We start from the raw sequence: 13,863 nt of genomic DNA, 5'->3' as shown, positions 1-13,863 counted from the left end.
GGTTTCTCTTTTGGAAGGCTCCTATGATCATAGTGAACCAAATGGGCTAACCCAAGCCTGATCTCAGGTCCTTTAACTCAACCACATGTGCCCTTTGCCACAGAAGGCAGTGGGCCAGGCACTGTGGGGGAGGGTGTCATTCTACTCACCATGACCCTAGCTTCAACACTGTTTGTGACACAACTGAATGCTCTCCATGTTTACTGCTAATGCTCAAGACAACCTGGGCGTGAGAGGGTAAAGATTACATTGCATGCCCTGCCTCCACCCCAGTTGCTTCCACCTCCCAGTTGATGCCCTGCAACAAAACTGAAACATACTTTATATGCATGCATGTAGAGTTGTGCTTTCACATCTGCAGGAACTGCGGCAGACTCGGCCAGGCTGAAGATGAAGAATGGAGTCTTCATCCTGGGGGTGGAGGAAGAACCCTCATTAGAAACATCAAGATGGGGAATGGACAATTTTTTGTGTGTGCATTCTTCATTCTCTCATGTTCATGGAAATTTACTCTGAACCAACAGGATCCAAAAGCCCCGAAGGACACAGTGGCACTCATGCTCAACACTAAAATGTTTTGGGAAAAGGCTCATCACTGTGTGGTTCCCTGAAGGTGCCCGTTGCTGTTATGGAACAGCAGTCAGAGACAGGGAGCATTGCTGGGCTGGCCAGTACATCCCTGAAGGTACCTATCACCGGTGGCAGCTATGTCATGGGCAACCAGTTCTTTAAAAAACTGGGTAGACATTCTGAGCACCCAAACATCCAAATGGTATTCAGCACACCAGTTAAATCAGCACCTGCCCAGATAGTGTCCTGCTTCTCTCTTTCACATGAAGTCACCCAGCTTTCCCAGATTCAATCACAATGAACAACTGTGCAGAGAAGTTTTTGATCAGATCCTCAATGCAACTGTTTGCCCGTGTAACTAGACTGGCAACTTTATGCCACTTTCTAACTTTTTCAAAAAGCCCTCTGATACAAATTACACTCCAGCTATTTTGCAATCTTTATATTGGAGTTATGTTTCTTTCTTTAAAAATATTTTTACTACATTTTTTCTTCTTTCTTTCTTTCTTTCTTTCTTTCTTTCTTTCTTTCTTTCTTTCTTTCGGGTGTGTGTGTGGGCGGGGCACAGGGCACATGCACATGCTACAGTGTAGAAGTCACAGGACAACTTGCAGGAATCAGTTTCCTCCTCCTGCCATGTAGGTAGTGAGGACTGAACAGGCTGACACATTTGGAGCCAAGTGCACCTTTACCTGTTGAGCCATCTTGCTTGCCCAAGGAGCTATATCTTGGTAATTCTTAATAAATCCTTATACATATATAAATGCTTTATATCCTAACTCTATCCTCAGAACACAATCTCTGGCATAGATTGGGCATCAACATATTTTTGCAGAAGGAAGAACTCCATATGTGTGAGAGACCCTGTTCTATATTGCCTAGGAGTTTTGCATGAATGGCCAAAGTTTGATTTGTGTTGGTTTTATTTTATTTTAATTTTTTTATATTTATTTATTTTGCATCTGTGTGAGTCTGCAAGCTGTATCTTAAATATGGTAACCAGAGGACAATTTATGGAACCCGTGGGTTCCAAGGATCAACTCAAGTCACTGGGCTTGGCAGCAAGTGCCTTTACCCTCGAAGCCATCTTGCCGCCTCCTGTTGGTTGATTATTCAAAAATAATGACAGAGACCAAGAAAAAGCAGCAGTGCCACCAAGAAGTGATCCATCTGGAACAGCGAGCCTCTCTCTGTGAGCAGTCTCTGTGAGTAGCGGCTGATGTCTTTTCATGTAGTCTGCTGTGACAAACTGTGCTCCATGAGGGCAGGGACTGTCACCGTCCTGTGTAGCTTCTGGCCTGGCACACCGCCTGGCCTCTGTAAGCATTAGCTGAGTGTGTTAATGACAAACTGGCATAGCACGAATGGAGCCATGGCTGTAATGCCTAATTACAGAACGGAGCCCAGGAGTCAGGATGCCTCGGGGTTACACTGAGCTCTGGACTCCATCACTGTCATTACGTGCCCTTGGAAATCTGTCTGCCTTGCTCTTTTATAAAATGAGATAACAGAGCTTCACAAGTTATTATGAAGATTATTAATATTACTATGTATTACACATGCATAGTAATACAATGTCTTGAGCCAAATAGCGGTTCTGAAGTTATTTTTATTCCCACTCATCCACAGTCCCAGAACAAAAAGTACCATGGGCTATTCCTTTGCATATTAAAAAACAGGCTGCAAATAATAAAATGTAGATCACTCACCTTGCTTGCCACATCTCCTCATTGGCCACCGATTCCCAAGAAGATGGACCAAATCTGTAGTTACAAGAAAAAGTTTCCTTCGTCGCTTACATTACAGCATGACACACAATGCCTGCTTTATAGTCTTATAAGCACTAGAAGAGGCTGGCTCTGGGTGTGTTGATGATAACCACACCAAAGCTTTGCATTTTAGTAGCTGCCTCAAGGGGCAGAGGACAGAGGGGAAGAGGCTGCAGGCAGTGGGCAGCTGATCCTGAGACACTGGGCTTCACTAAACCCCTGCTGGGCTATGGGCTGCTTGAAGAATTCCAGCCAAACAACTGCTAGGCAGAGTTTTATAATAAAAATGTATAATAAAAAATTTTAAAATTATAGTTAAAATTTTTTATCAAGTATCTGTTTAGAGAGAATGGTGCTAAGAAACAATGTGTGTGTGTGTGTGTGCGCGCGTGTGCGTGCGCGTGAGTGCACACACACAATCTTCATGGCTATCTGAAGAAAATGTAATTTTTTATTTTTTTGAGAAAGGGTCTCACTATGTAGATCAGATTGGTCTTGAACTCAGATCCTGGTGACTCTGCCTCCTGGGTGCTGGCACTTTAGGCATGTGCCACCACAGCCAGCTGGCTGTAATATTCCAGCTTTTCTGATGAATCCAGGTCAGCAAACTCTGCTGTGGTCAGCACTGTGGAGGTGTTTCTTTCTCACCATCTCCGAACCTTTCCTAGAGCCTGTTAACATGATCGCTCTTCTTGCACCTGAGCTCTAAACAATAGGCTATCTAATACTAGATAATCCAGTAATGTAAAATACTTATATTTAATTGTGTGTGTGGGGTATGTACATAGGCGTGCAGGTGGCTGTAGAAGGCAGAAGAGGATGTTGGCTCGCTGGAGCTAGACTTACAGGTCGTTATGAAGCCACCGTATGTGGGTGCTGGGAACCAAAGCTGGGTCTTCTGCAAGAGCAGAAGAGGCTCAATAACGCATAATTTAAAAAATCAGATAACAGGGGCAATTTGTTTTGCTTGACTTATTTTCCCATAGGTAAGAACAAACTTATGTAAAAATGTTTTAAGAAGAAATTAATAATGCCCTAACCAGTATAACAAGGTTGATGACAGACAGGCACAGAAAAGCTTCTCAGATTCAGCCTTTCTTACAGAAACTGTCTGTCCTTCCGCTCTTGTGCTGGAGACTGAATCACCCATCCCAAGCGCATGCTAGCAAAGTGCTGCACCACTGAGCCGCACGCTAAACTCGTCTGTGTGCTGGAAGTTCACTCTTGTGGCAAGTGTCATGGGCAGAAGAGTGCCCTGTAAGGCACAGCACAGGAGTCCCTTCCACGCGTAGGGGGATACAGTACAGGCTGCTGGACCATTTGGCGTCATGGCCCGAAAGCAAAAGATGGCATGCATCAGACTCAGGGAGCCCATTCCCCGTCCCTCAGATTCCCCAGACAGGAGGGGCACAGAGACCATCTCCTCCTGCTCATGCATTCTGATCTGTTGTGGGCAGAAAATAATTGATTGAAAAACAAAGCCAAAAAATTAAGAAGCGTCTCAAGAGCCAAGTGTGGTGGGACAGGCCTTTCATCCCAGCACTTGGGAGGCTGATGCAGGAGGGTCCCGAGTTCAAGGTCAGCCTGCATTGTAAGAATTTGTCTCAAAAAAGCCAAAACGACAAAAAAGGGTGTCTCAGAATGTAGCCCTTTTCCTTTTAGACACACAGAACTGACATCTTCGTAAAAACACAACAGCCACTCATACCTTTCATAGGCCTCAGTCCAGTTATAGATGGCTCTTGTGCGTTCAATCCACTCCTCTGGGTTGAATACAATCTTGGAAGGCACCAATTTGTCACAAGATCCCCATGGCCAAAGTGAATAGTCCTTTTTCCAGGTTGGGTCACCTTCATGAATTCCTATGCAAACAAATGTTTCTTTTCTACCCAAAACAGAAGAGCATACAGTTCTAAATGTTATATTCCTTTAGTTCACAGAAGGTCATTTTGGAGTTCATAAGCCATAGTTATTTATACACCATTTGTGAATATGTTGGTTTATTTAAATCTTTCTTAAATATAGCACATGAAATTTATTTACTGTAAAAACAAAACAAAACACTACGGGAAGGAGCAAACTGGAACAGATGAGAACCGTCTTCCTGCCCTCACCAGGAACGGGTGTGTCACAAACAAATGCTTTCTTTGATATCCCTTCTTATTTTACAGGTAGAGTTATAGGTCCTGGTTGGGCCGCAGCCACTGCACTCCCGGTTTCTTGTCATTTCTGTGCGTATTATTTGCATTTGTAAGTCTCCCCGAGAAGCCTGGAAGCAACCTAAGGATAGGCCACCCGCCCGCATTAACTTTGAATGCCACACAGCACGAGGTTAACACATAATAAATACTGGCTGGAATTAAATTAATCAGATTTGAATAACTGTTAGGAACCTGAGAGCCTACGGAAAGTTAGAAACAGAAATGGCTTAAACAATAGCTTCCTTCCAATCTGTGGTTGTTAAGTAGAAAGAAAAGAGAAAAAGGAGCACCGTATAGGGAGACCGATTTGAAAGTTAAAGGCTTGGGTAACTTTGAAAGGAGACAATGGGAGTGGAGATCTTACATTTTCCCCCTCACCCCTTTCTGCCTCTATGATTTAGGGAAGTTATTTAACTTGCTGTCTTCTCATCTGCCTAGTGTTCTCGGGCTGCTGAAAGCTACACGTGGCATTGGGCATGCAGCTCTCCCTCCAGAGGAACAGGTGACTCTGGGGAAGACAGTTCCAGCCTCACTCCGCCAGGCTCTGAGAGGAAGCCAGCAGCAGCCAGCTGAGGACCCGGATGAGAAGACTCAGGAAAGAACCCAGATCCAAATCAGCAGGGCTCCATCCTCCCTCCACTTCCGCACTGAAACAAGCGGGATGGCCAAAGGCAGGTCCCAAGTTTTCAAGCCCAAGGAGTAAGAAAGGGGTCCGGAGGTCGGAAGACTGGGGGTGGGGGTTCCTTGTCCTAGGCATGGGAGCAATGCCTTGTAAGCTGTGGGGTTAGCAGCGGTGTGGTGATGGTAGTGTGGCTGGTTAGGGACCCCAAACCCTGAGTTCCAGGGGCAGTAGGAGTTCAGCCTGCTGCGTGATATAGACAAGAGTCTCAGGGAGAAAGGACGCGCCTGCGCGGCAGAAGATGAAAGCTTTCTGGCCCGAAGTATGAAGAAAGTACGCCCTATGGAACTGGAAAATACTGGGGCAACTGAGCTACGAGTTCACTGTGCCATGGAGTTCTGGCTCCATGTGGGGTTTACACAATTGGTCAAAGAGCAGACTATACTCCCTGATGAAAACGGATCAGGCAGGGATGTGGGGGTCAAAAATAAGCCAAAAATGACCTTGGTTTTACTGGCCAAAGGAAAAAAAAAGAGGCCAAAAATGTTTAAGGGTACTGGTGTGTGCTCTGGTTTATTCTAATCTTTCTCCTTTTGTATTGAAATCTAATGAGCACAGAGTCCAGGAAGCTATGAGGGGGATCAGACCCTTTAGGTGTGTCCTGAACACCAGCTCAGTCACCAGGATGGAGAGGTACCGTGAACACCTTGTGGATGGGAGAACTGGACCGACCCGGTCACCTCACACAGTGCCTCCATCTAATAAACATATATCAATCCCTAGAGCAGGACCCTCGGGGCAGCCCTTGACTGGGTCTTGCTTACACACACCTCCGCTTCCTTCCTCTCTCTTGAGCTCTTACCTACAACAAAACTCAACCTCTCCATTATCTGTGAATTTTATCCTGTGAGTCTATGTGACCAGGGACCCAGAAGCCACTGGCCTGGGTGGCTATGGTAGCTGTGGACAGTCTGTGAACTGTCTGGTCCCTGTGGTTTTATCACACTCAAGGACTCTTGCTCCACCCCCACCCCCAGCACACAGGGAGGGTCAAGAGTCACCATGAACACTCTATACCCAGCCTTGCCTCCAGCCCTCTTTTTACTATGGGACAAGGTTAAAGTTACTCCTGCTGGCTTTAAACTCTCTCTGCAGCCTAGACTGGTACTGAACCCATGATCTTCCTGCCTCAGCGTCCTCCTGGGATTGCAGGCTTTCAGGCCCAATCAGTCAACAGTCTGAATGGTTTTCAGGCTACCACCACACTGAGTGAAGCACGAGGGACTCTAGGTTATGCCCCGACACCCTGGAAACTGGATTCTCTACAGTGAAGAGCAGAGCACTGGCAGCCGCAGTGGGGCTGTGAACGCAGCAGCTGCTGTACAAGAGCAGCACAAGAGCATTTGCACTGGACCATCCAGTATCCTCACTGTGGGATGCCATGCATAGTGTACTCATGTCAGGGCTGGACCATCCAGTATCCTCACTGTGGGATGCCATGCACAGTGTACTCATGTCAGGGCTGGACCATCCAGTATCCTCACTGTGGGATGCCATGCACAGTATACACATGTCAGGGCTGGACCATCCAGTATCCTCACTGTGGGATGCCACACACAAGTGTACACATGTCAGGTCTCGTAGAAATCTGTGCCCATTAAAAGTCTATTTTAATGAATGTTTTTTAAAAAACAGTGATCAATAAATAAGCTTCCTTCCTTAAAAGTATGTGCAGAGGAAGACATCACACGGTGGCCTAGCAAGTGCCCTTAAGCCATTCATGTCTTCAGAATCCATCATTTCTTGTCTGAGTGAGATGTTTATATTCTAATTACTATTAGCATAGTTTTTTTTTTTTTTTAAAAATATTTATTTTTACTTTATGTGTTTTACTTTATGGCTGAAGGTGCCAGATCCCCTAGAACTGGAACTGCAGACAGTTATGAGCTGCCATGTGGGTGCTGGGAAATTGAACCAGGTCTTCTGGAAGGGCAGCCAGTGCTCTTAACCACCGAGCCATCTCTCCAGTCGGATATATTTTACTAACAGTGTTCTAACACACTAGTACTCTTTACCCCAATGATTTAAAATTCTACCTCCTCCATAAAGACTAGATACAAAAGGCTCATAATTTTAGTACAGTAAAAAGTCAGAAAGTATATCAAGTAATACAGTATTATAGGGATTGTATCTATACTACACTTTTATGAAACATTTTTAATGTTTGATGGTTCCAGCCATAAATTCCCAGTATTTAAAAGGTACCTTATTCTACAATGAACACACACTACTTTTTAAATGTTAAAAACATTAAAATTAGGTAACAATAGGCAATACTGTTTCTGGGACCTCTGTTAGTCAAAAATATTAAAAAATGCTGTGGCCCAGAATGATGATCTTCATAACAGCAAAAATATAGAAACAATAAACAATTTAAAAAAACATAAAAAATGGTTAATTATCCATTTTACAGAAGCCTCAAGGCTACAAAAAGATGCATTTTACTGATTACATAGAAAAGTTTATGACATGAGGTAGAAGTGCGATTATATTCTCCATAAAAAAACACCAGATGTGCGGTCACCTAGACATGTGTACGTAAATAAGCGACTTATGCTAAGGACAACGAAACTTCAAAGCCAGGTGATCAAATGACAGGAGCAGTGTCCTTGACTGACAGCATTTCCAGGGAGATGAAATATTTCTATAATATTGTTCTTGGAACATCTTAGACTCCCATTTCTTTCCTTTCCTTTCCTTTCCTTTCCTTTCCTTTCCTTTCCTTTCCTTTCCTTTTCTTTTTTCTTTTTTATGTATACTGTGTGTGTGTGTGTGTGTGTGTTCCTATGTGCCCATGGGCCAGAAGATGGTGTTGAGTCCCTTGGATCCAGAATCAGAAGAGGACATTGTAAACTGGGAATGGGGAGCTGAACTCGGGTCCTCTGGAAGAGCAGCAAACACTCTTAACCACTGAGCCATGTCTCCAGCTCCAACTCATTTTGTAACAAATGCTGAATGAACACCCACAGGCAAAACTAATGGCTTCCTTGTCTGTGTTCCTAGAATGCCTAGCTGATGTAGTCAAATCATGTATTCAGTAGGCACACGTGGCATGCTTCACTCTGGCTAGTGCCAGCATCCATTCACATCACTGTATACAGTAGATCACTGTATACAGCCAGCTACTAGACATGGTCCACTTGGATTTGAAACTGAGCCTCACTTATCTTCTTATTGCCAGGCCTAACTCGAACTATAACAGAGCAGATATCTGAAATATCTTAAAGCTAAATTAAATATAATTCACAAAAGTGCCAGTCTGGGCACGCTAATGGCTCATTACCTCTTACTTTTGGATGTAGTAATTCAGTGCTGTTGTGATGGCACACTTGGGTTTACTCCCTTTCTATCACTCTGTGAGCCACTGAAAACTGGCTCAGCAGCATACTGAAAACTGCATTACTGCGTCTCTACCAAGGGATAACATGACAATGGCATTTATAAAAACGTTCTCAAGTCCTCTTTACAAGAAAACAAACAAACAAACAAACAAAAGAACATGAAATAAATAAGAGCATGAAATAAATACTTCATTTTCAAGCCCTGGCCAGTCCCAAGCATCTCAGACAGAAGCAATCGATGCTCAGGTCTCAGCACATTCCTGACCTCACCCCCAAATCATTTTATGTTCTCAAGTACAGAATTCACGCTTCCTCTATTTTATCCTCAGCTCGCATAAACTGGAGGTGTTTTTCTTATTTATAAAAATGTTTTATCCTTTATAAAAATGCTTAAGCTATTTTTATATAGTGATTATTCCTGGAAAAAAAATGCTTTACGCTTAAAAGGGGCCACCGTGCCGATCAGGAGGAACCTGTAATTGCTTGCAATTCACCTACAATGATCTCAAGTAGACAGGCACATCTCCAACTTCTCAGAATTGTGCTAAGATCTTATTTGCTGTTCTTGCTAATCTGTCTTTATTTTTCTTTTACCCAGAACAATACCATTTATTTCTGCCTGGCCTCATTTATGCACAGATATTCAATTTAATTACAAAGATAATCTCACTGGTGGCAGGGAAATAGGTAGAAAATTGGTCTTGTGGATGAGGCACACAGCTGCTTCAGAAACAATTTTAGCAAAGCTTCAGAGTTGAGAAAAGCTATTATATGAACAGAATGCTTACTGCTTATTCATTTCAAGAAAGTGATAGAGGTTGAATGTGACCATCCCACTGGGTAACACTCCTTCCACAGGGTTCCACCGGTCCCCAGGAAAGTGCACTCCTGGCAAATGCCTCGCCATCTTGGGTAAGTACCACTCATAGGTCATCATCTGTCGGAAAGATCACACAGGGAGCCACACCTCAGCACATGCTGCAAAGACTCGGGTTCACCAGCAGCCACCGGAAGGTTCTAAAATGTGGATACACTTGTTAAACACTTGGGATGAGATAAATACCCATTCGGGCAAACTGGGGAGTATGGCAGCTTCATGTCTTAGGAGATGACCACTACCAACGACCGTCATCAGAACCTCTCCACGGGCTTGCCAACTCCCAGATGGTGCTCCCCAGTCTTAGACCTAGAGAGCTGAACTTGATCTTCAGTACCAGTGCAGACACAGCCCCAGAAGCCCTCCCGTGTCTCTGCCCCTGTACCTGTCTCTGGTATACTTCTAGGCCTACTCCTCACTAGCCTGAGCCCCCGGGGGGGGCGGGGGGGGAAGAGAATGTATCCTGTTATCTCTGCACCGAGCACACTGTGGAGCACACAACAGTGCTCCACTTGTTTTAGTTGTGGTTGAAATGTCTTCGATGGATAGACAAAATACACAAGTATGTCACTACTACGCTCTTGTCTTTTTAAGTGCTGGTCACTTAATGGATAACACATAACTCTGTCCTTCAGAAGCTCAATCCTAATTAAACCTAGGCCTCAAAGCTGAAAACCTTTTTGGCTATATAATCTGAATTTATTAGTAGTCCCCAATTAACCATACACCCTTATACATCTTTTGTTTTTATTTTTGAGACAGGGTCTTGTTATATAGCATAGGCTAGCCATTTTGTTTTGTTCTGTTTTGTTTGAGACAGGGCCTCACTATGTCACTTGGCTGGTCTAGAATTCTCTCTTTAAACCAAGTTGGTCTTGAACTCACAGAAATCTGTCTGCCTCTGCCTCCCAAATGCTGGGATCAAAGGCCTGCACCACCATGCCCAGATGGCTTCAAACTCTTGAGCCTCCTGCTTCTAGATCCTGAGTACTTTCAGGCATATGCCACCACACCTAGATTCACATGTCTTTTCAGTAAAAGAGTTATCAGAAAAAAAATCACTTTTGTTAATTTTATACTTAATTCTGTATTTTCATAGAAAAGACTCCTACTTACATTTTGAATATGATCATTTAGGCAACTGTGCTCATGTTTTACTTACCCTGAATAAGTCATTTACTTAACAAATGATGTTAATTTTAAATGCATATATTGTACATCTCAAAGATTTTATTACCCAGTGGTTTCAATACTTGGGGTTACTCACATCAGTTGAGCAGCATGTTATGAACTTAATATACTGCAGTTAATTCTCATAATAACCTTACTTTAGTTCTGTCAGAAATCACTGAGGGCCCATTCAATAGCTGCGACCTTCTTTTTTGTAACATACTCCTGATTATGACCTATTCTCTCAGGCAGCAATGTGCTCAGGCGCAGTGACTCACCTTAGCTAGTGAATGTTTCAGGAATGGGCATATGAATTGCTGGAGTCTGCAGGAGCTCTGAAAAGCATGTTACTCCCAACCAAGAGCTACGCCAGCAGGGCAAGAAGCATCTTGCTTTGTTTTAGGATGTAAGGTTTGGAACTAGGCATCTGTGCTGGTTAAAATTTGACCACTGGACACGACCCAGACTCACTTGGGAGGAGGGGACCTCAGAGGAGGAACTCCTTCCTTCAGGTAGCCACTGAACTCATCTGTGGTACATTTTCTTGATTAACAATTGACACGGGAGGGAGGGGCCAACCCTCTGTGGGTGGTACCACTCCTGGGCAGGTGGTCCTAGGTGGTAAAAGAAGCCACAGAGTAAGCCAGTAAGCTGTGTTCCTCTGTGGTCTCAGCTTCTGGTTCCTGCCTCCTTCAATGTGATGGGACCAAAACATATGAATGAAACAAATCCTTTGTCGAGTTGGTTTTAGTCACTGTTTTATCACGGTGACAGAAAGCAAACTCTAACACCTCTGACATCATTACACTGTTTGCATCATCAGTCCTGAAACCACCTCTCTACATCACCTTGTGACGTCAAAGTTTATGCTACCCTTTAGCCTGCTCTTGGTTAGGCACTCCGTTTCAAGTACTCAAAAGCATCTTTGCATCAGTGACTAAGCAAACACAAGTTCCCAGAGGAAGAGTCATTGGTCCACCACACATCTGGGAGGTGACACAATGAGGCTCTGAATCTGACTGTAAGATTCTCTGAGATCCATGTTCGAAACCACAGTAGCTGCTGCTTCAATGGGGCTTACAACTGTGGTGCACACCAAGTCACAGCATCTAATTCTGAGAAGCTGAGCTGGCAGTCAGTCTGTACAGCTTACACACTGCTCACAAACTGCTTATACCCACAATGTGCAAAATCCCCACACAGGGCACCTGCAAACCCAGTTTCTTGAGGCTCCCCTCCTTTAGGAAGGGAGCCGGATGTCCGCACTCACCGGGGTCAGTCACGTCATCCTTCACGATCCAGAGTTTCTCCTTTCCCTAGGGACGACTCGAAACACTGCATTTGCTCTCTTTTTGGCATTTAAGATTAAAACAATCAATCTTAAGTATAGTTTTTCAGTTTCGGATACTTGCTCTGTTTTGTAATGTGTTGCCTTTGAGACAGAGTCTTGTGTACATGAGGCTGGCCGTGACCTTTAACTTCAGATTCTCCTAAGTGCTGGATCACAGGAGCCACCTCCATACCCAGTTTATGTGGTGCGGCTACATTTCCAGTCCAGGAAAGCTGTTTTAATAGCACTTAAAAAAAAGTAATTACTTTTTAAACTTTAATATCATGTATACAGGTGTTTTGTCTGCATGCATGTCTGTTTCATGTACATGCCTGGTGCTTACAGAAGCCAGAAGCAGGTATTGCATTAGATGGTTGTGAGCCGCCACGTGGGTGCTGGGAATCCAACCTGAGTCCTTTGGAAGAGCAGTCAGTAGTGGACTTCACAGCTGAGCCATCATCTATTCAGCTCTAGACATGAGATTTTACAAGTCACCTCCAAACATGTTTCTGTCATAGAATCAATCTATAGCAGTATTATAACTAATAATTTATAATTTTAAGTGAAATGTTTATTTGCACACATTTTTAAAAAATTTTCAACTAATTTATTTTTCATAGGTAGGCCAGGTGCAATGTGTTTTGCTTGGTGAACTGGCTAAACCTAACAATCCAGCAGGTCTTATAACCACTATTCCTTGACTCTAAGGTGAAGGAAACATTGATAAAACCATTTAAATGAGGAAGAAACAAATTATAAGTCAACCCAAAGTAAACAGGACTATGATATATCTACTCTCAGAGTATATGGCTGGTGGTACACTGGGAATCCTAGCACATGTGAAACCAAGGGGACTAGGGTGGACTTCAGGCTACCTTGGTCTATACTGTGAGACCACGCTAAAAGCAAAAATCAACTTCCTTTCTCCACAGAAACCCACAGAAAAGAATGATTATGAAAAGCATACCCAACCATATTTTTTTTAAAAAAGTGCTTATCTGTTTATCTACATGGGATCATACTGTTTGTCCAGACTCAAGCCGCAGGCATATGCCTCCATGAACGAAGTGGTTAAAAGTTGCTGTGTGCTGAGGACGTCTCTCATACACTTACTTCTTGATCCACCAGTGAAACATCTGGCCTCAAGCCCTCGCAGTAATGCAAGTAACGGAGAGCGTTTCCAGGCAGGTCTCCTCTGAGTAGGATGATGGCATCCTGAGGCATGGAGTCCAGAAGATTTCGTGCAAACTGATCAACCACGTTATTGGTTCTTTGGTCACAGATGCTGAATAAAAAGATTTTTCAGCTAATTAAAACACAAGTCTATGTTTTCCTCTCCCTCCATGTGTGTACAGTGTTTCAGAGTTTCTCACTCGGCTCTGAGAAGGCACACAGTTAAGCAGAACAGATTATGAGCTGAGTGGTCTGTCTGTCTGTCTGTCTGGGGCAGGGTTTCTCCACATAGCTCTGGCTGTCCTGGAACTTGCTCTGTGGACCATGCTGCCTGCATCTGCTTCCTGAGGAAAGACGTGCGCCACCATGCCCGCCCAGGATCCTCTCAGCTTCTTTAGAGGGTGCTAACAGAAACTCGAGGAGAAGGCAGAGCCCGCTGTATGACTTCTATCAATTTATAATCATGTCCATGAAAAGCCAAGTCTGTTCTCAAGTGTAATTCTCCACCCCAAGTAATCCAATTTCAGTTAACAAGAGTAGTTTCTGACTATATAGAACTAAGGCACTTTCATCTTAATTCCACTTTTTTTTCCTAGAGACCTAGTCAGAAATAAGAGGAATTCTACTGACTTCTGACAAGAATTTATAAAGCATTTGCGTGACTAGGGCATGTGCAGGGTGGTGCCTTCCCACCACATCTCACCACCTCAGGCTTCCTGACTCCTGATCTCTGGGGGTCAGGACATCATGGGG

General features: G+C 43.9%; 1 protein-coding gene across 2 annotated transcripts in view; it reads right to left on the bottom strand.

Moving 5' to 3' along the window:
• The window catches only part of Tmem260 (transmembrane protein 260), a 67,739-nt gene that overhangs the window by 5,680 nt on the left and 48,196 nt on the right, over window positions 1–13,863 (bottom strand). For both annotated transcript variants that reach the window (XM_021181987.1, XM_029468944.1), the window contains 5 exons: window positions 13,051–13,222; window positions 9,349–9,497; window positions 4,048–4,224; window positions 2,280–2,333; window positions 321–411 (listed from right to left, as the gene is read on the bottom strand). In XM_021181987.1, coding sequence (XP_021037646.1) covers window positions 321–411; window positions 2,280–2,333; window positions 4,048–4,224; window positions 9,349–9,497; window positions 13,051–13,222 — 643 coding nt within the window. The remainder of the gene's footprint in view (window positions 1–320; window positions 412–2,279; window positions 2,334–4,047; window positions 4,225–9,348; window positions 9,498–13,050; window positions 13,223–13,863) is intronic.

This window comes from Mus caroli, chromosome 14 (assembly GCF_900094665.2).
Source record: "Mus caroli chromosome 14, CAROLI_EIJ_v1.1, whole genome shotgun sequence".
In the NCBI taxonomy this organism is placed as follows: domain Eukaryota; kingdom Metazoa; phylum Chordata; class Mammalia; order Rodentia; family Muridae; genus Mus; species Mus caroli.
This window is presented reverse-complemented; position numbering and strand designations above follow the sequence as displayed.